The sequence below is a fragment of the Cataglyphis hispanica genome, chromosome 9 (assembly GCF_021464435.1).
Source record: "Cataglyphis hispanica isolate Lineage 1 chromosome 9, ULB_Chis1_1.0, whole genome shotgun sequence".
Lineage (NCBI taxonomy): Eukaryota > Metazoa > Arthropoda > Insecta > Hymenoptera > Formicidae > Cataglyphis > Cataglyphis hispanica.
Genome location: NC_065962.1, coordinates 6,331,694 through 6,352,848, shown reverse-complemented (window position 1 = coordinate 6,352,848; position 21,155 = coordinate 6,331,694). Strand labels below are relative to the sequence as shown.

General features: G+C 29.0%; 1 protein-coding gene across 3 annotated transcripts; it reads left to right on the top strand.

The window, feature by feature from the left end:
• The first annotated feature begins 299 nt into the window (after window positions 1-299).
• Window positions 300-20,883, top strand: LOC126851963 (atrial natriuretic peptide-converting enzyme-like). 3 transcript variants are annotated; one of them, XM_050596359.1, is made up of 13 exons: window positions 300-768; window positions 5,525-5,830; window positions 12,019-12,202; window positions 15,482-15,695; window positions 16,580-16,951; window positions 17,393-17,625; window positions 17,733-17,939; window positions 18,047-18,260; window positions 18,786-18,931; window positions 19,039-19,210; window positions 19,595-19,839; window positions 20,138-20,256; window positions 20,429-20,883. In XM_050596359.1, exons 2-13 carry the CDS (start codon window positions 5,783-5,785, stop codon window positions 20,600-20,602), a joined length of 2,328 nt encoding a protein of 775 aa, XP_050452316.1. In that variant the 5' UTR covers window positions 300-768; window positions 5,525-5,782; the 3' UTR covers window positions 20,603-20,883. The 3 variants fall into 3 exon arrangements, with proteins under 3 accessions (XP_050452316.1, XP_050452317.1, XP_050452318.1); XM_050596360.1 differs by lacking the exon at window positions 300-768 and adding an exon at window positions 3,336-4,143; XM_050596361.1 differs by lacking the exons at window positions 300-768; window positions 5,525-5,830; window positions 12,019-12,202 and adding an exon at window positions 13,054-13,272.
• Window positions 20,884-21,155: the final 272 nt, after the last annotated feature.

Below are 21,155 nucleotides of genomic sequence, written 5' to 3'. Positions count from 1 at the left end.
TTTTAAATAAAAAAAATCTCTTATAATTTATCTAGAGAAAGACAATCGAGACAATTTATGAAGCAATTTGTATGCAATGTTATCAAGTAATAATTTTTGTAAACAACGAAATATGCAAATATTGGTCCACTAAATGTAAAGATTAAGGATCTTCTATTTGGATATTAATATTTATGGAAGCAATGGAAAGAATTTTAGCGAGACTTTCACTTGGCAGGTTCGGCGAGCGCTATTTGTGCCTCAAAGGCGTTACATGATATCAGACATTCAAGTAGACAATTTTTCATCATTCTTCGTTTTCTGTTATTCTGGTTGGAGAAGGGTGCCGCGCACGGGGCACAGTCTGCTCAGGTCATCAATCGCTGGTCGACTCTCGCACGGTATACATTTGTGTGTACAAGATTACGCGCTCCAAAGGCTCGTATTTTACGTTAACGGTTGTTTCTTAACGCGACACGAGGAGAGGGAAACACGTCTTGAGGAGTTGTCCCTTTGAATGCGAAAGGCGCATTAAAAATTCGTCTGTTCATCCAAGCGATTATTTCCGGACAGGTGTCGTTCGGAGGATGGTGTTGTTCAAACGAGAATAGTGTTTAGTGAAGAAAAGATTGATTAGTGTGAAGTTTTCTAGATAAAGTGAGGGATATAAAAATTCTGTAGAAAAATATCTTTTTGTTTTGAAGAATAGAAACTTTGTTGATGTGAGAAAAGAGTAAAAAGATGATAGTTTTACTAAATTTGAGGATTAAAAGTCTATTTGGCGTATAGGTGAGTTTAAAAATAGAGAAATAATTTATTTTATTATGATGTCTTTTATATTCTTTTAACATTTTTAATTCCTTTTTTTATTGAAATATATTTATGACTCAATAAAATTTTAATAAAATAATTATGTGGTTCTTGATAGGATCTGTATTTAAAACTATGTTCCATTATACGCGTCAAAAATATTTGCAATTGCGGATAATGCGAATTGACAGTTCTGTGAGAAAATGCTATTTGTTAATGATACTGATGATTAAAAGATATTTTGAAAGATTCATAAAATCAATATAAAACCAGTTATATAATTACTAGTTAATTATGATCAAAATATGCAACATTAATAACTTCAACAATTGAATATATTCTAATATTAGGACACAGTAAAAATTATTGTACAGAATATATATACATATGTGTAAATGAAAATTATTTTACGTGTTATACAGATATATTTCTGTAAATTTATTTGCAATGTTCCTTAATTATTTGGAGATTTTTTAGGTAGTGCGACGTTTGAAAGATAAAGTTGTATGATGATAAAATGTAATTTTTATTTTATTATTATTTTCATCTAAATAAGATTTATCATACTTTCTATTTGCGAGTATTTTTGTATTTGCGTTTCATTAGCAACGCGCAGATTACCTTTGTAATCGTCAGAATAAACGATAGATATGTCTGGACATGAAATCAAGATGATATAGAATAAATGTCAAATATTAGAGAGGAAGAGAGAAAGAGAGAGAGATTCTGTACGCGTTATTCTATATGTTATTTTTAAAACACTAATATTGTGCGTTGTTTTACATTTAACAAGACAAATATGGGCATTGAAGAAATTAAAGTTATATTTTCTCTGGGATTTCCTGATATTTTACATAAAAAAGTTAATGGTCTTGTACTTATAGATGAAAAAACGTGTGTGTGTTAAAAATAAAATTATTTAAAAAACTCATATTAGAGAGAGAGAGAGAGAGAGAGAGAGAAAAAGCAATTATCAATCTTATGGTAGAAACAAACTCTATATATAATAACTTGTAAGATAGTAATCCTCCCACTAGATAAATATTATCAAATAATGTGTACAATGACGTAGAAAAATAATTTGTCTTTTATATTTTAGGAACATATTTATAATATAAGAGAAAGAGAGTTTTTTTTACATCTAATTTAAATATCTTATTTTATTGACGCATAATCTAAAACGAGAATATATATATATATATATATATATATATATATATATATAATTTGAGTATATTAAAACTGTTTTATTATCTTTGAAATATAATAACTTTCGTTAATAAAAAATAGTGCTCAAAATATATCGGAAATGCTGTCGTTAAATATGCATTTTTCCAAGCAAGACAAATGTTGTTTGTTTAAAATCTAATTAATGTTTTAAAATATTTTTCATGTCTAAAAACATGTGAAAATTTATTAAATAGAGTTTTGTATAGAAATAAAGAATTTTCATATATGTATTTATGTTTAACAAATTGGTTTTACATGCTGTACTAAATAATTTATTAAAATATTCCGAAAAAGTAAGAAAAAATATAGGCTATAATATAATAAAATTATAATATAATATAATTATAATATAATATAATATAATAAAATTATAATATAATATAATTATAATATATTTATAATATAATTCGAAGGCAAAACAGCGTTCTGTACATGATACAGTTTCTAATATTAATGATAGAATCCATTTGTAGAATCTATTAGGAGATCCGAAAAACGGTATCTCTTATATACATATCCGTCTTTGCACATGTGTGTCAGAGTACCTCGGCGATAATGGCATGAAAGTGCATCCATATCACCGTTCCAGAACAATTATACGTTGCGTCTAGCTTAAGATCGTGGGAGTAAATTGCTGTAAATTCTTCGGCCGATTAAAAGACTGATTTTGTTGCGACATCCTACATGTTGTCTTTTTAAATACCTTAGCGAGACACTTGTGTATCCAAGATTTGCCGTTACGTACTTCCGACACATCAAACACTAAATAAATGTCATCTATAATACATGTTTAGCATAATTAGAAAAAAACTACTTGCAGAATTGTATAGAAAATAATGAGAAACAAACAGGACTAATGAAAGAAAAAACAGCAAATAAAATACATTGTATTTTCGAACGAAACAGGTTTGATAGTTCTGAGAATGATTAAGCCCAATTTGTCATGAACATATGTTTGAGGAAAAATAAATTTTAAATCTGATTAATATAAATAATATATTAATAATATAAATAATATAAAACATATATTAATAATATAAAAAATATATAATATATCCCGTTTGATTAATTGATTGATTAATTGATTAATTATTTGATTAATTATTTGATTAATTATTTGATTAATTCGTTTTTAAAACACAAGATTCTTTGCTCTAATTAATTAATTAAACGCTTACTTATACAGTATTTTATTGAATAATCTAATAAGCCAAGTAACCCTAGATGAAGTTTATGACCTCATTAATCACTCTCAGAGCGATCAAATTTGCTTCACTCGAACAACATTAAATGATAAGAGTGATAAGAAACAAGACTAAGCATAGAAAAGAAACAAACACTATAACATTGAGATAAATAAGCTACAAATAAAAAATAAAAACAAATGAAAAGATATGAGCTTGCGTATATTAATAAGTTTAGAGAAAGAGAGGAAATATAAAGATAGAAAAAAGACAGACTAGAGCTACAAGCAGGAAAAGAAAAAGATATAGGCAAAAGATCACAGAAAAGGAGCAAACATAAAAAAAACATACAATAAAAAAAATAATGAGAAATTAAAGAGGTGAGCCAGATAAATTAAAAAAAAAAAAAAAAATCGGGCGAAAACGGAAGGACATGAATGAACACAGGAGAAGGTAAAATAGAGAGGGATAATCTGGGAGAGATGAGGGATAGGCGTCCTTGCTCCGAACTAGTCCATAACTGTACGCATGGACGTCGTGGAGAACCGGTAATGACGTGAAAGTGCATCCACGAGTGAGAAGGTAGGCAGGTAGGCAGACAGGCCGCCGCTCTCCCAGCAGTATATCGCCACGTTCGGAACAACAATCCTCCGGATCGTGGTCGCGGTACCGCTGGAGAATTTCTCCACCTTTCGACGATCAAAGACGAAGCTCGCCTGACTGCGAGGTGGCAAACGTTTTCGTTCATTCGCGCGTTCATACGTTCGTTCATTTCCTTTCTTCGTACGTTTTCACCGCTGTTGCGATTTGCGATTCGTCTCGTTCGCATTTTGCGTTTTACTAACACGCTTTGCTTCAAGGTGAACGATTCTGAATAATTTTCAGTGAGGTGATTTCGACGAGATTTTCTGAGAAACGCGGTATTCGTTCGATCGAAAAGGTTGGAATATTATTTGCATAATATGACTTGATAACGAATACCAAAACACACACACAGAAAATCCAATTTGTTAAATTCTAAATACATGTAATATGATTAAGTAAAATTCTAATTAAGATTGTATGATTTAATATGTAAAAAACTCGAAAAAATAATTGCGAACAATAAATTTTATTTCTTATTTATAATACTTATGATTTCTTATCTCATGATTTATGATTTTATTAAAATGATTATTAAAAATTTTTATTTATAAAAGCGATATACATACACATTTATATTTAAATTGTAAAATGTGCATATCACAAAATTACATATAAACTCTTAGGTGTTCCTCTAAATTAAGGAGAACTTAATTAAGAAGAAATTAAGAAGAACTTAATAATCGAAAACGAATAAGATTATAAAAGGACTCGATATTTTTCTCTCTCCTTTCTCTCTCGAATGTTTAGATTTTATAAAATAAATCTTATTTTTATTTCATGCTTCAAATTACATATGTATTATTTATATATATAAAATTAGTTGTGCGTATGTACGAAAATTTTTTTACTTTAAATGCATCTTTTCGGAATACTTGCATTTAATTTCCTTTTTTTTTATTAATTATCCAATCAATTATTTGAACACTTGTATATTAAACTTTGATTCTTATCTTGAATTACTCAACTGCATAAGCTGGATATTCGATGTATTTTACAATTGAAACGATATCAGTAACTTATGTTTTTTCTAAGTTTTGTAAATAATATAATAATATAAATAAAAATTTTAAAATTATAAATATAATATTATAACGTTATGTCATATGTGAGTTTTTGAAATTTTAAACATTATAAGCTGTTTATTGCAAAATTATGTTAAATTGTTGTTCAATGATTGTTTTTACATGTACAGTAATATTCAAAAATACTATTTACATAACGTGTGTGCAAACAATTTATATTATTAAAACATTATTAACATAAGAGAAATATGAAAGAAATTTTATATATTAAAACATTAAATATACATGGAATTATGAAATATGCTTTTCAATAATATCAGGTTTTTCCTATCAGTTGCTTATATGTTTTTTTTTTCTTTCAATGAAACTCATTATTAATTTAATTATAATTTCTAAATTAATAAGTATTAGCTAATAAAATTTGGAATTTAAAAACAATAAAATAATTTTGATTCTCTAATCCAAGTTTCTTTATGCCATGTCTTTTTATGGCAAGAGATAGTTTTAACAATGTTAAGTTTTTGTTATATTATTTACTTGCTTCTCTTCATATAGTTGATATTCATTTAAAATTAGGGATTGATTTATAAATTTAATACATTTTAGAAAATATTTCTTTTAATTATTTCTCTCGCTTTAAATATTTTTTTACAGCCATCCAGCTAATATCTCCGCTCGCAAGAAACAGGTGAGAGGCGTACAAGAAATGCATCTTGCCAATGTAGAATCTTGCAATTCCTAAAAACCGAAACAGAGACGAGAGGAAAATAGTTGTTTCCGTGTAATCATCCAATACCGTTAAGACACACGCTCGAAAAAAGAGAATCCACAATGATCACCATGGCTCTTCGAGCTAATCAAGTTCTGGAGGAGAAGCGCTGACGAAGCTCGAGAGCAATCACGGATAGAAAAATGACCGTCGCGATGGAGCACAAGCGGAAGAGTTCGTGGGATTCGAAGGTGAGATTCGAATAATGTAGCGCACTTTCCCCTTTCGTGATATATGCTCTCTTCATTATCCTGTCGCGTCATTAATTAGGGAGTGCGAAAACGTCGTGACTCAAGCAATGAATCGAGTGGAACAAAATACTGGAATGTGAATCGTGTACGAGAGGTATAATACTGTTTGTTATATGAAGATGTGAGTAATGGAATGAGCGCATTGTGTTTGCTCCGACATTTACTGATTTTTTAAAAAAGATCGCGATCTTAAGAGTTCCAACATTTTCAGAGCAGATGTAATTCAAAATAAACGCAAATGTGTGTGTGTGTGTTCGATTATAAATTTGTATGCATTTTCAAATTATTTATTAAATGAAACTTTAATAAATAGTGTACTCTGCACTTTTATTGTTTGAACTCGTAGTCTTGTTTTGGCAAAATTTTATAGGATTTTTGTACAAGCAAAGAATGTGAAAAGACATAATTCCTTTATTGCTTAATATAGCGTTATGTGTTGTCTCATGGCGTTTTATAGATTTTGCAAAAAAATTATTTTGGAAAACGCCTTCTCAGCTGTTATCTAGAAATGATATTAAGCGCAAGTGTTGCAAGATGAAATGTGAAACAATCGCTTTCATAAGTTATTGCTTTCGAGCTGACATTTGATCTCACTTATTGCTCTGCACAAATTAGTGAAAGAGGAAAAAAAAAGAGAGAACGAGAGAGAAAAAGAGAAAGAGAGAGAGAGCAATTTTGATTAATTTAATTAATTTTAATATTTTTTTTCGCGAGCAAAATGGACAAAATTAATTCTATTCTTAAAGATCTCACAGTAATTTTCCAATTGTAAGAAGAATTTTTTCGTGAATAAATAAGCTGCGCAACAATTTATGTATAAATTATATTCGCGCATCCAGTAATTGCGCAATAATCCGCGCATTGATGTTTGCCCTCGTTCTTTGTTTAATTTCTCCCATTAATTCTCTCTTCATTACGGTATGAGGTACGAGTATATAAAGGCCTCTGAAAGGCCAGAACGGGATTGTCGTGAAGATTTAATTAAAACGACAATTTTTATAATTTGAGACTTCTTTTGTCAGTAATACTAATTATGTAAATATGTTTACTCACGAGTAATTGTATCACGTTACTTGGTCTATCTTTTTCCCATCGCGATAGCAAAAGTCTGATTCGTATATATCCGTTCAGTTTTCATCTCCACAGACCACTTGATCTTGTTCTCCAATGACCCCGAGCCGCGTACAAATGCATACGCACTCGGCAGCAAGTTTACAAGCAAGAACTAGGCTGATCGGAATGGAGAGCGCGATGCGTTTGCGATGGGTTGGGTCGTCTGGGTTGGGCCATCTGCTCTATCCCCGATACCGTTATTTTACAAGAGCATCCGATCGCGTTTGGTATTCTTCAAGATCGCACGTGACGCTTGTCTCGTCGATCAAGTTTAGATGACATATAATGTAATCATCGTGTTTAGCCTGGCTTGAATATCGAGAAGTGTCTATCGACGATCTCACGCCTTCCTATATCGGGGTTGTTTACTATTTATTTAATAATAAAAATTTAGTACATGATGAGAGACGTACATCCTTATTTATAGTCTTTCTTTAATTCTTTGCTTTTCTGTCTTTCTTTTCCTTTGCTGTCATTTTTGGAATATTAACAAAACACACTTTTCATAGATAATTTAATTTTCAATATAAAACAAAAATATGAAAGGGTATTAAAAACTGCTTTACTTATTATTGAAGATATATTATTTTGGAACGTGTTTTTTTTTTTTTTTCTTTCTTTTCCCCATTTATAATTAAAATATAAAATGTAAAATAATTTGACATATAATACAATTCATTGCATAGAATGCATATGCTAAAAATTATAATAAAGACAAATATTATATATCAAAAATCAACGTTGTTATCATTTTTTATTTGTTTTTCGCTGAGTGATACGGTGTTGTGTTTCAGTAGTTAGTATCGCGTATGGAGTATGACTGAATGTTGTACATATGTATGTGTGTGTGTGTGTGTGTGTGTGTAACTGAACGGATTGTAATTTAAAACGGTCAGAAACTCGTTCCTAGATTCTTGCTCTTTTGGAAAGGTGGCTTGGTGTTTGGTATAACGGTTATAACGGTCAAGAAAGTCACGAGAGAACAGTAGCTCCGATGACGTTTTATAGATTCTTCCCGTCAGGTCATTGACACTAACTCTTTTAATCTAAATTGATAATCAGTCGACATCTTTTCTAATGCAACAAAAAGTTATGCCAATCTTGCATTATTGTTATTATTATATATTTACATGATTTTATTTACATTCATGAATTGTGGATGCTCTATATATATAGAGCACACACAATTTATATATTATATTATACAATTTATATATATTTATTTATTATAAATTATAATTTCTAACACATTGCATAAAAAATAATATAAAGAAAGTACAAGTAGCTATCAGAGTAACTTTACATTTTTCTCGATGAACGTGATATCATTAAAAATTGTCATATTATAGACATACTTGTTATATTTTTATTATACATTTGTCATTTATAAATAAAAAGATTAATTTGAACTGGAAATTATGGATTGGCATGATTAAAATATTGATGCAAGGTATCTTCATTATATCTCAATGTAGCCAATTAATTTCAATTCTTTTCTCAGCCATACATTATATAAAACCCTTTTTTTCGCTCTCGTCAATTTATGCATACATTTTAAATATAAAGTTTCTTCTTACACGGGACTTACACTTCGTATAATATAATACATTTTATTAATTTTATTATTCATTATCGGGAATGGAAGTAATCTATCCATTGGAAGAGCAATTTATTAGATCTTGATCGACAATATTTTCAATGTTCATTTATAATATATCGTTTAATTATTAGCGAAGCTTATTGTAGTGGAATCAGAAGCGAGTACCGCGCAAACTTTCATGAAAGTTTCTGGCTGTGGAAAGCGCTTTTCTAGCGGCTAGAGATCTAATTTTTTCCAGTCTTCAAGTCATTGACCGTGCCTATTAACGGAAGAATTCGAAACGCTGTCCAGTTCAAGCGTGTCTTAATCTCTTCCTATAATCGCTACCGAAGCACTACGTTTATTCACGTTGAATTCTACTTTCCAATCTAGTGCGTTTCGATCGGATCAGCTCATCTCAAGCGCGAAACGGCCCATTATCAGGATTGGCATGAAACTCACAACTGCAATCAATCGCGTCGATCTACTTGTTATTTACATTTTCTTCTTTATGAACTTTCTTTCTTTTAAAAATACACCAATTTGCTTATTTACACATGCTTCTTTGCAAATTTACTTTAATTGTATTTTTTAATAATTCTTAGATTGAATTCGAGCATAAATCTTTTTATTTTTCTTTTAATATTTTGATACAATGATATAATATTTAATTATTTGATACTGCAATTATTTAATAATATGATCAATTTGATAATATTTAATTATGTGTTTTACTACGAAGTATGTGAACAGAATTTTTGAATAAAAAATTGAATGTTTCGTTCTTGCCATTTACAATAGTGTTTTTTTTTTTTTTTAATATTACATCAGAATTGATCGTGCGGGGCAAATAAAACTTATGCAAGATCTAAGCATTATTTACTGATATCCACGAACGAAAGGCAACTTCTCGCATTCAGTTCTTCTGCTATCGTCAGTTTCATAATAGCATAGGCATACTGTACATTTTTATAAGTTACTCTTATATAACTCTATAGAAGAAACTTTTCTCTCCCAATGTGGTTTTGCGGTTTCGTGAGAAAATATTTTACATCTGTAGATAGCATTTTATTTTGCAAATATATATTTTATGTCGCACAACACGATATAAATTAACCACATATAAATATAGTAAAATAAATGTACACAAATACATATTAAATGACACAAGTAAAGATTCGTTTAATCCAATTTAAAAAAAAAAAAAAAAAAACAAATTATTTTAAGATCACTTAATTATCTTTAAAAGCTTTTAGTCGATCACTCACATTGTTTATGAGAAAGTTTATGAGAAAGTCAAATCAAAAAGTTTGACAGCTTGAATTAAAGAATTTCTCAGCAGTCAAATTTTTATTTATTCGGAATTTTTTAATAAATAATACTTAAGAGCGAAACTTAAAATTAAAATTTGTTAGAGATTACCCAGAATCGTGATCTTGACAATATATGTCAGCTGGAAGTCCTTTGAATCTACCTGTGTGAAATATAAAAGGCCATATATATATTTATTAAATTAATATTTTTTAATATTTCTTTTTTAGAATGAATGTTTTGGCATGTAATCTACTTTGTCATAATTTAATTATTCTTTATTCAATTTTCTTTTCCCTTTGCATTGTATATATGTATTCTCTCAAATTGTTAAATTTATAAATCTATAAAATGAAAGTTAATAAAAATGCAATAAAATGATGAAATCGCAAAATTTCTGTTATATTTTAATAAATTTATATTCTATGGATAATTATGGGGAAGCGTATCCTATTGTCTTTAACTCTTATAATTAGATAATAGTTGTTATGGCGTACACTGCACTCCGGAAGTGATAGAAAACAGAGTTCGAGATAATATCTGTTCGCCAAGCTGGTAGCTACGTAATATACGTAATACATTATGCTTAAAACGGTTCCCATTGTATATATATATATATATATATATATATATATATATATATATATATATATGAATCGCGTGCGAAAATCGGTTGACTTTCACGAACGTCGTTTAAGTATCTAACTATTACTTAATATTTAGGTCACTGCTCTAGCACTTCAGTCGACAATCATTTGAAGATGAATCTTTTAGCATCTATATACACGACAGAATTTTCATTATACTTGATCTCAATTTTAATGTGTGTAAAACTGATACATTATGGATACAATCCACTCTCGTTATTCTTTTGTTTGTGCGGGAATAATATATTTCGCACTATTTAGGTGGGTTTTGACCTTTAATTCCATATGACCTTTGCAGCAGCCACTATCCAGATATCCTCGGTTGTAATTCTTCGCGTCGGAGCGTGTGCCAGGCGTAGCATTTGAACGATTGAACAAAGGCGTAGGCATATCGCGGTGCTTATGCGATTATTGTGCGGCGTTCTTTGCATGAAAAAAAGATGCAACAAGAAACGATGTATTGTACGAATATATTCGCAAATTTTTGCGTCATGTCGACAATGCGTGCGCGATATAACTCAATGAAACAGTATTTTTGAAAATGATTTTGAAAACATTTTTAAAAACATTAGAATAATGAAGTCCCCTTTTAATCATTAAAAAATGTTTATATTAACATCCAATGAGCAGATTTATATTTTTTTAACGTATTTTTAATATTTATTATTTAGTAATTGTATAGTATGCAATTAATTTATTATTTTAATGTTTTTAAAAATGTTTTTTAAAGATTTAAAAAAAAAAAATTTTTTTAATACTATGACATTTCGATTTCTATTTTTACTTAAAAGTGATTCATAATTTGTTTAAATTCGTGGCTGTATTCCAACCGATTCAGATCGTATCGTATTGTGTTCTGAGACGGAAGCAATGCGGTCGTTAATGTAAGTCGTGTTACAATCGCAGTAATCCCAGTTCTTTCGAATTGGTAAAAATATATTGACGGTACAAAGGAAGGGAATGTTTCATCAACGGAGAGATACCGCCCACTATTTATTAGATATTATTTACTGATAGTTTGCGCGCGCGCAATTTAGCTTTCGTAATGCTCTTTGCTTATTATATTAAGACTTTATTTTATTACAGAAAATATTGTCAAAAATATTTAAGAAACGTATTAAATAATATTTGTGATAAATGAATGAATTTATTATTGTGTATTTGGTATAAACACAATTGTTATATATAAATAATGTAAGAAAAAAATGATTATCATAAATAATACTCATCATATTTTTCTAGCTTCTTGCTTACATTTTATATATGATTCTCCTTAATAATTAATATATTATATTATTAATGGGATGATATTTTATTACATAATAATTTCATTTTAGAATCTTTTCATTTGTTATGTCGTGTATTGCTCAAAACAATCATTTTTGGGGAAATCTTTTCAGAGAATTATTATCTTTTTTTTTATCTCGCATACATTAACATCGTCTATATTGAAATAACAAGTACATCTTCATTTGTAGATTTCGGTGAGTACAGTGAGTACCAGAAGGTTCAGCCGTGCTGGAACACCAAGCTCGATCCTATCATCCGACAGCGACATCCGTTTCACGAGAAAACTCGGTGGCCAGTATCGTTGCGGATGCTGCGTCCTCGCCGCTTTCTTATTCTTCCTCCTCTTCTCGGGTGTCTCTATATACCTCGGCTGTAAGTAACGTCGTTGCAGACATTGCAGCAAATAAACGTAAAGATAACAATTCTCTAAAAAAATTATCTTGTCTAACAATAAATACATGTCCCGTTTTTTATTTATTTATTTTTTTTTTTCACGACAAGTTGACATTTAAACTTATATACTGTTGGCAACATATTTTTTAATATAAAATTATCTTTCACCAATTGAATAATACTTGATTCGTGCTAACAAACTTTTTTGCAATAAAAATATATTTTTTTTTAAATAAAATCTTTAATTAAAAATAATTAAAAATTTTTAGTTTTTTTTATTTACAAGAATGAAATTTTTATTTAATTATTTGCCTTTATAATATTTCTCGAAGTAGAACACATCTCCGAAAAAATATATAATGAAGAGTTTCTTTTTGCAATCTTAAATTTTTTCGTTATTTTTTATTAGAAAAATTGTTGTCCGTGCGAAATGCACTCGAATGATGATTTTTCTTAGAAAATAAGCATTTTATCAAAGATTTTAATATTTCGTAGTGCACAAATGCACGCACAAATGCATTCATATTAAGTGATAATGATAAATCACGTATAATTCGATATAAATAATACTATCGCTGTTGCTCTCGCGTTCATTTCGGATTGTGATGCAATATTATTTTATTTATTAATTTTAGTTTTATCTACTTACACATACACACATTTACCGAGCCGACACATTTTAATCACATGAGCGTTCGCCCCACTTTCACTTATCGTTCTTATATACATATATATATATATATATATATATATATATATATATGTATGTATGTGCGTAGAAGGCACTGATGCAAATAGAATTATTCCACAGTTAACCGGCAATCGGCGGCCTAGCGAGCATGAAATTATCCTAGCACATCATGATCGTTTGCCAGGACGATGGATATATTTTCACGGTGCATGAATCGCGAACTGTAAAGTACGATCGGCATCGCCTTCGCCTTGTTTAAATAATCGACGTTTCCGTGTTAATGCACTTCACCTTAAATACCATGTATATGTACATGGTATGTATGTACATATACGGGGTGTACATTATAATAAACAAGGTATGAGGAAGAGAAACAACTGTCATCTCGCGTAATATTTAAAATTGGAGACGAAGGGACATTCACATTTTTCATAAAATTATTAAATGCAAAGTGATAATAAACACAGAAATTTTTAGAAGTTTCTTATTTTATAATAATTCTTAATAAATTCTTAATAAATTTATACTTATATTTGTGTGTGTATATATTTTTTTACTTTCTTTTTGACGATAATATTTTTTCACTCTTTCCCAAGAAAATAATATTAATTTTGAAAAAATTTAATTTTTGATTACATATAAGTATATACTAACACTTCTTCTTCGATACTCGGTTACTCGGTCAGACCGTTATACGTACTGAAAGACCTCAATGGGCTTTGGCCGCATCACCTTCTTCCTGCTTTCCATTCTCTTATTCTTCAGTGTTATGACTTTGATTAAAGACGTACATTACATATTAATTTCTCGTGCCATAAATTTTATTTTAATGCAACTGTCTTACGAATATATCTCAAAAGATCGTCGCAATTTAATTAAAAATGATTTACAGCGTGCTTAAACTTAATTAGTTTCTTAATAGATGAGTAACACACATGCATATTACATATTCACATACGATATAGCGAGCAGCACGAACTCAGTAATTCCTATCGCTGCTTAAATTCGCGTTTACGAGTGAGAAGAATATAAGAGGTCATGGATGATATTGCGCGCGTGCCAGCCCATTGAAAGCTGGTAAACGTATAACGGTATGACCGAGTTTAGTTGATAGATATATGCCCAATCGACCTTAAAGGTGGGGATCCGTGTCCTTGAAGTGTTTTGATCCTATGACACTGTAACCTACTCTGCAAATATGAATTTTACATTATAATGCCGGATATTTGAGGACATATTGAAGAATGGCTTTTCTATCTCTTATGTATTGAAAAAAATAAAAAATGCATTTTTTCTTTAATTAATGAAAAACTTGTCTTTTTCACAATTCTTATATCTTTTATTAGTATAGAGGAGAAATTTTTATAAATCTAATTTTTACACAGCTCACGCACACACACACATGCATGATTAGATTAGCACACGAATGATTAGATAAATATATATATATATATATATATATATATATATATATATATAAATTATTTTATTTATTAAACATATGGATACAACTTGACTGTTAAAACCCGTATAAAAAATAATATATATATATATATATACATATATAAATATACTGATTATTACGAGATCAAAAAGATTTTCTTGTTGAGCAAATACATCAGATGGAGAAGTTTGGTGAAAAGTAATTTTTAGTACATATATAAACGAGGTCTCTACGGGCAATTGCCTCGATTTGTTTCGTTTTGCCTAGCCGGAAAATTGACCGCACCGATGTAATGATAGCGCCTGAGGAGCGAAATTTTTTTTAAATTGTTGCCACGTTCTATGCGCTCGACTATATCATGTGTGATCGATCGCGCATACATTAGAAAGCTAGTTTGTGATATATTGCAAATTATAGTAAGATATACTACGCGAAAATATAACGTTCTAAATTTTTTCTTATTTCGCAAAATTTTTAATAAATTAATAAATTACTATAGAGTTTTTCATATTTTGTTATTATATATTTTATATTTTGATAATTTTCAATAAACGAAAAACGAAATGTCATGCAAAAATGATTAGTATAACATGTAATGGAAAAATGAACAAATATTTATTTATTACGCGTTGTATTAATAATAAAAAAGACTTTATCATAATTTTTTGGAAATAATATACATCAGCAAATGCTTTTTTATTATATCTATAGCATTATTAACTGTATGCAAACTTATTATCTTGATTAATATATATCTTGGAGTAATGTATTTATTAATATGAACAATGCGTAAAGATTGATAAAATTACAAAGAAATATTATCACGAAGAAACTCGACATACATTTAATTTATTAATCGTTAACTAATATATTTGTAGCATTTTTATCTTTAATTTTGTATTATTTTGACTCTTTTATTTTCTTAACTATCAAAATTTTTATCTGACATTTGAATTATATATATATATATATATATATATATATATATATATATATATATATATATTTCCGTACTATTCCAATTTTGTCTATTTCTACTTTTATTAATTATTATCCACTTTTTTTTCACAGATTATGTAACTAGTAAATAATAATTAATATTAAATATTTATTTTTATTTTAGACACGTTCCTCACTTCGGATCCACCGGGTGATCAGATATTTCTCGCAACATTCCGAGTTATCAAAGGTGACTCTTTCACCGCGGAACTGGCAGATCCTTCTACTGAGACTTTCCGGATACGATCGCGAGAATATCGTGATCGCTTTAATCTTATATTTCGCCGAAGCTGGTTAAAATTATCATTTCTTACAGCAGATGTTTTGGCGCTTGACGGGTAATGAAATTTTATTATTCTCTTGTCACTGCTTTACAGTAGTCAATAAAACATACCTAAAGATATTAGCACAAAAAGTTATTTGCGAAACAAATTATGCAATAATATTCAACATAGAGTATGTCGTGTAAAAACAGAAAATTAGCTAATTATAAAACACCATATAGCGTAAACTTGGTTGATCTTTCTATTCGGTTCGAAAAATTGATTCTTACATAGAAGGAAAAAGCTAGCCGAGATATAATGGAAACCGATGAAAACAGCTGGGGGCTGTACGCGAGAGAGAAATCGGACGATATCGCTTTGTAACTTTCTAGTGAGCGTGGTTTCACGACACTCTCAGCGTGCAATGAGATGTTGACTGCGGCTATTTTCATTAATAATGTATTATTCATTAATAATATCGTGCTCGAGTTTGTAAATTGCATCGATTTATGACGGCCACCCACGAAAAAAATTGCTACTGTAGAATCGCTTGTGTTCTAGAAATCTAAAATTATAAATAAAAGTTTAATCTCTTTCTCGACAAATTCCCAAAAGCAATTACAAATTTTTAAATAAATTATTATAATTATTATAAGTATTTAAATAAATACTTATAAGTCTTTATAAAAATTGCACTGCTACAGAATCACAAATCTAAAATTATAAATAAATTATAAATTTAATCTTTTTCTCGACAAATTTAAAAAAAATTACAAATTTTTAATAAATTAATATAATATTTAATACAAGTCTTTATAAAAAAAATATTTGACATTTTACAAATACAATCATGGCATCATGTGATCTTAAAGAGATTAAAATAATAATTTTGATAGCTAAAAAGCTTAAAATTTTGTATATATATATATATATATATAATATGCTTATTACTATTATAGGATGGAAGGACGCGATTTGGTGGTGCATTTTGATATTAGGTTCGATCCGCGATACCAGACTATAACTACTGGGAATATCGTGGACATTTTATCACGAGAATTAAATCCCGAAACCTCGCGTTATCTGGCGAATCTGACAATAGAGACGAAGAGTCTCGATGTACAAGAAAGTCTGAAGGCCCTGAACGCGCAAATTAATCCACAACCAACTATCTCGACGTTACCGCCGACAACGACAGCACCTCCGCCAAGAAGATGCAACAAGCTGGACTTGCCCTATTGTAAACATCTCCCTTATAATATTACCTCGTATCCAAATATTTTGGAGCATAGATCGTTGGCAGATGTCCAGGAGGATGTTATTACTTTTAGGTATGTTTTCCTGGATTGAATAAGTTTATAGCGGACTCGAATAGATTGAGAAAGCAAATTTATAATTATTTATAATTATCGCATTACTTAATTATGTATATTTTAATATTTTAGAAATTATATAGAAACTATAAATAATAGAGAGCATAAACTGTTAAGCTTTTGGAGAAATAATTTCATGAAAAAACTATATTAAAATTAAAAGAAAAAAAAAATTTATTAAAAACGAGAAAACAAATTTAATTATATTATTTTGTTGAAAGAAATGCTCTTTATTATTTTTCCTGTTAATTATATAGCGATATTTTTTATAAAGCACAAAAGATTTTGTAATATTTGCCAAGGATGAATAATAAATCCATCTTTTTATCATTTGTTTAAATTGATAACGATAATATTACGTGCTCTATATAATATCTAATCAATACATTGTGAAATTAGAGAACTAGTGGACGCGGAATGCTATCCATTGGCCTACGACTTTATCTGTCAGGTGCTGCAGCCTGCGTGTCAATCGAGTCATCCAGAAGATCTGCTACAGTTACCTTGTAGGAGTTTTTGCAGAGAATTTTGGAATGGATGTGGCAGTCGTCTTTCTGAAAAGATAAAACGCGCCTTAGATTGCTCCAACTTTCCAGAATATGCCGGTCCTGGTAGTTGCAGACCAAAGCCAGGTGATTAACTGTCAAAAGTAGTATAATATTTATCACAAGCAAAATCTCCCTTTATCTCTCGTAAGATGATGTTAAACGCAGTATTCTTTGAATTAATTAATGTGTAGGATGTGTGCAAGCGCTTCAATCTAAAGCTTTATCTCCGAGAATTTGCGACGGCGTGATCGACTGTCCGGATCTGTCGGATGAGAAGAATTGTGCCTATTGTCGAGATGGTTACATGCATTGCGGAGTAGGAAGAACCTGTATACCGCATACAAAACGATGTGACGGCAAGGTGGACTGTCCGAATGGCAGCGATGAGAAAGATTGTCGTAAGTATAGAGGCACAAAAAAAATACGTATTAATTTAATTTTAGTACAGAAATAATATAAAATAAATCATAAAAAATAAATAAATTATTGGGCATATTTATCGCAGTACTTCTGGCGCCGAGTGTTCACGTATTAAAATCACAATCCTGGAGCACGCCTCATGTCGCGAAATACAACAAAGAGGGTTACGTTGTATTTAATGAAAAAGGTACTATTGGCAAACTTTGTACAGCGAACCTAAATGCTACTTTACCAGAAACGGAAATGGACAATGTTCTTCAAACAGCAGCGAGCTCATTGTGCACTTTACTCACATATACGTAAGTTATTATCTATTTTTTAATACTATAAACTATTTTTTCATCTTTTCCATCATTGATTTTCAAAATACAAAAAGAAAAAAATATAAACAGCTGACAGCAAATATTTTGTCCCCTTTAATAAATTTTTTCATTAATAGAAATTTTTATTTTTATTGCTTAATTTTATTAATTTTTATTTTTACTTTGCATAACTTTTACAGCGCAAAACTCATCTAGTTAATATATTGAATTCTTTACAATCTTTCCTATTTATTATTTTGTAATTATTAAAATTTTTTTTCTTCTACTTTTAGCAACTTGAATAAGTAGTTTAATTGTCTCGTCACATTGTAGTTTAGTTGTTAATAGTTAAATATGTTTGTTTCTTTTGCAATTTTATTTAATATTATTTTTAGAATTATAATTTTGATTTGTGTATACATATAATTTAAAAATTTACTTACACATACATCTATTTCACGTATATTTAAAAAAGAATTTTATAATTTAAAATTAATATGCCCTGTAATTTATTCAATATAGTGGCGTGGCTCTTGTTGAAATAAGAATCGATGACGAAGAAGATGTCCCGTACGTATACATGGAAGATCCTTCAGCACCTGAAATTACTTTTGTTAGGGCTCCTTGTCCTAGCAAGGAAGTCTTGTACGTTCGCTGTTCCGATCTTGGTACGATTCCTCTATATTTTTCTAATATATTACATATAATAAGTACATTATTATTTATAATAAACTTTTATTAATTCATCATTTTTTTCTTTCTGTTGGAAAACTAGAATGTGGAATACAACCTTTACGTGCAAACGGCGGTACTCAAAGTCTTAATAAGATGGCAGAACCCGGTGACTGGCCTTGGCACGTTGCACTTTTCAAAGAGGGAGTTCATGTTTGCGATGCTACTCTCGTGGCGGATAATTGGTTGCTCACAACCGCGTACTGCTTCCAAGGGTGATTTTAATATATTTATAAAAAGATTTTTTGTATTAAAATATTTTTTTGCTTTATATTTAAAAAAGATATTATATATATATATATATATATATATATATATATATATATATATCTTTTTTAAATATAAAACAAAAATATTTTAATACAAAAATCTTTTAATACTAAAAAATATTTTTAATACAAAAATCAATAAAATTAAAATTTGAAAGAATATAAAATTTAAAAGAATGCTTTTATAGATATGTTATATATATATATATATATATATATATATATATATATATATATATATACATATATATAAAAGCATTCTTTTAAATTTTAAATTCTTTTAAATTTTATATTCTTTCAAATTTTAATTTTATTGATTTTTTTTCATAGTCAACCCAAAGCAGAATGGTTGGCTAAACTTGGTGTCGTACGACTTTCGAGTACATCACCTTGGCAACAAGAACGCAGAATTGTCGGCATGATTAAATCACCGATGGAAGGTACAACTGTTCTGGTGAAATTGGATAGACCAGTAACGACCTTCTCGGATTTCGTGAGACCAGTTTGCTTACCCTCCAGCGAAGACTCACTGAGTAATACATCGCAATGCAACACTCTGGGTTGGGCAAGAAATCGTACGTTAACTAAAAATAAATTTTAATGAATCAACTTGATGTTATCCAGTGATATATTTTGATAACATATTTAAACTCTGACAAATATGTACCATAATGCATATCATTTCGACAAAGAATAAAGAATAATTAAAATATTTTATTATCAGATTATAAATTAATTTTGGAAAAATAGAATGTATTTATTTTTAATTTTATTATATATACATGTACGCATTTTCATTATTTCTTTAATTATTTCAAAGACACAAAACATCCTTGAAATAAATATGTAGAATCTTTTCCTTTCTTTTGACAGGTGATTTACTGCAAAGAGTACAATTGAAACATAGTGCAATGGAAAAGTGCGAAAATATTAGTATCCCCTCGGTAAATAGCGTTTGCACTGAGCAGGCATATTCCACGGATGATTGCAATGTAAGCCAAAAATTGTTCACATAATACACGCTTTTGAATAATTTTTATTCTTTTTTTTCCACTTTTTAGCGAAAAATTATTTTCTATTAGACTCTAAATATAAAATTTAAACAATAGACCAAATTTTGATAAATAATATAAAGTAGCATTTTATATTATTAAATTCTAACAGGAGGAAGAACTCGCCGGCAGTCCAATGCTGTGTCTTCAAGCGGATAGTCGAAGATGGGCATTGACTGGTATTGGTAGCTGGAGAATAGCTTGCTCGAAAGATGGGCTCGAAAGGCCTCGATTATACGATAAAATTTCATCACATATTGACTGGATTAAATCTACCATTAGTTGAGAGCTTTAATTGAATTACTCAGATAAACATTATCTGATAAATATTTTTTTTGTGAACGAAATATATATTCTCGATCAAAAATCGGACGAAAGAAAAATAAATGTTCACCGTGCGCATTCCAAAATCGTGACCTATATATCGAAGAATTAGAAATTACTATATTATATGATGTTGTTATACGTTGATAGATTTAATCATATCTATTTTGTAATGAATACATGTTACTGTTATCAGTAATGTCAGATAAAAATTTATCTTTTATTAATCACCGGAATATGAAATCGTTTCTATTCTCTTCTATAAATGTAAATATCTTCTTTCTTAATTTAAAACAAAAATTCTTTGTATTACTGTGGCATAATTTTTTAATTTATTCTTTTGTTCTACAATTAATCTATACCATATGTATACATAGTTGTTTTATACTTTATATCTAATTAAGTATTATATTGTTAGTTTATTATTAGTAGTTATGATGTAATTATATATATATATATATATATATATATATATATATATATATATATATTTGCAACATTGTTTACACATATTA

What these genes read in the sequence shown, in the direction of transcription:
- LOC126851963 (XM_050596359.1), top strand. Translation starts at nt 5,783, where the DNA reads ATGACCGTCGCGATGGAGCACAAGCGGAAGAGTTCGTGGGATTCGAAG. An exon ending in GATGTTTTGGCGCTTGACGG is followed by an intron (nt 15,696 to 16,579) that starts GTAATGAAATTT and finishes TTACTATTATAG; the next exon opens with GATGGAAGGACGCGATTTGG. An exon ending in TAGTTGCAGACCAAAGCCAG is followed by an intron (nt 17,626 to 17,732) that starts GTGATTAACTGT and finishes ATTAATGTGTAG; the next exon opens with GATGTGTGCAAGCGCTTCAA.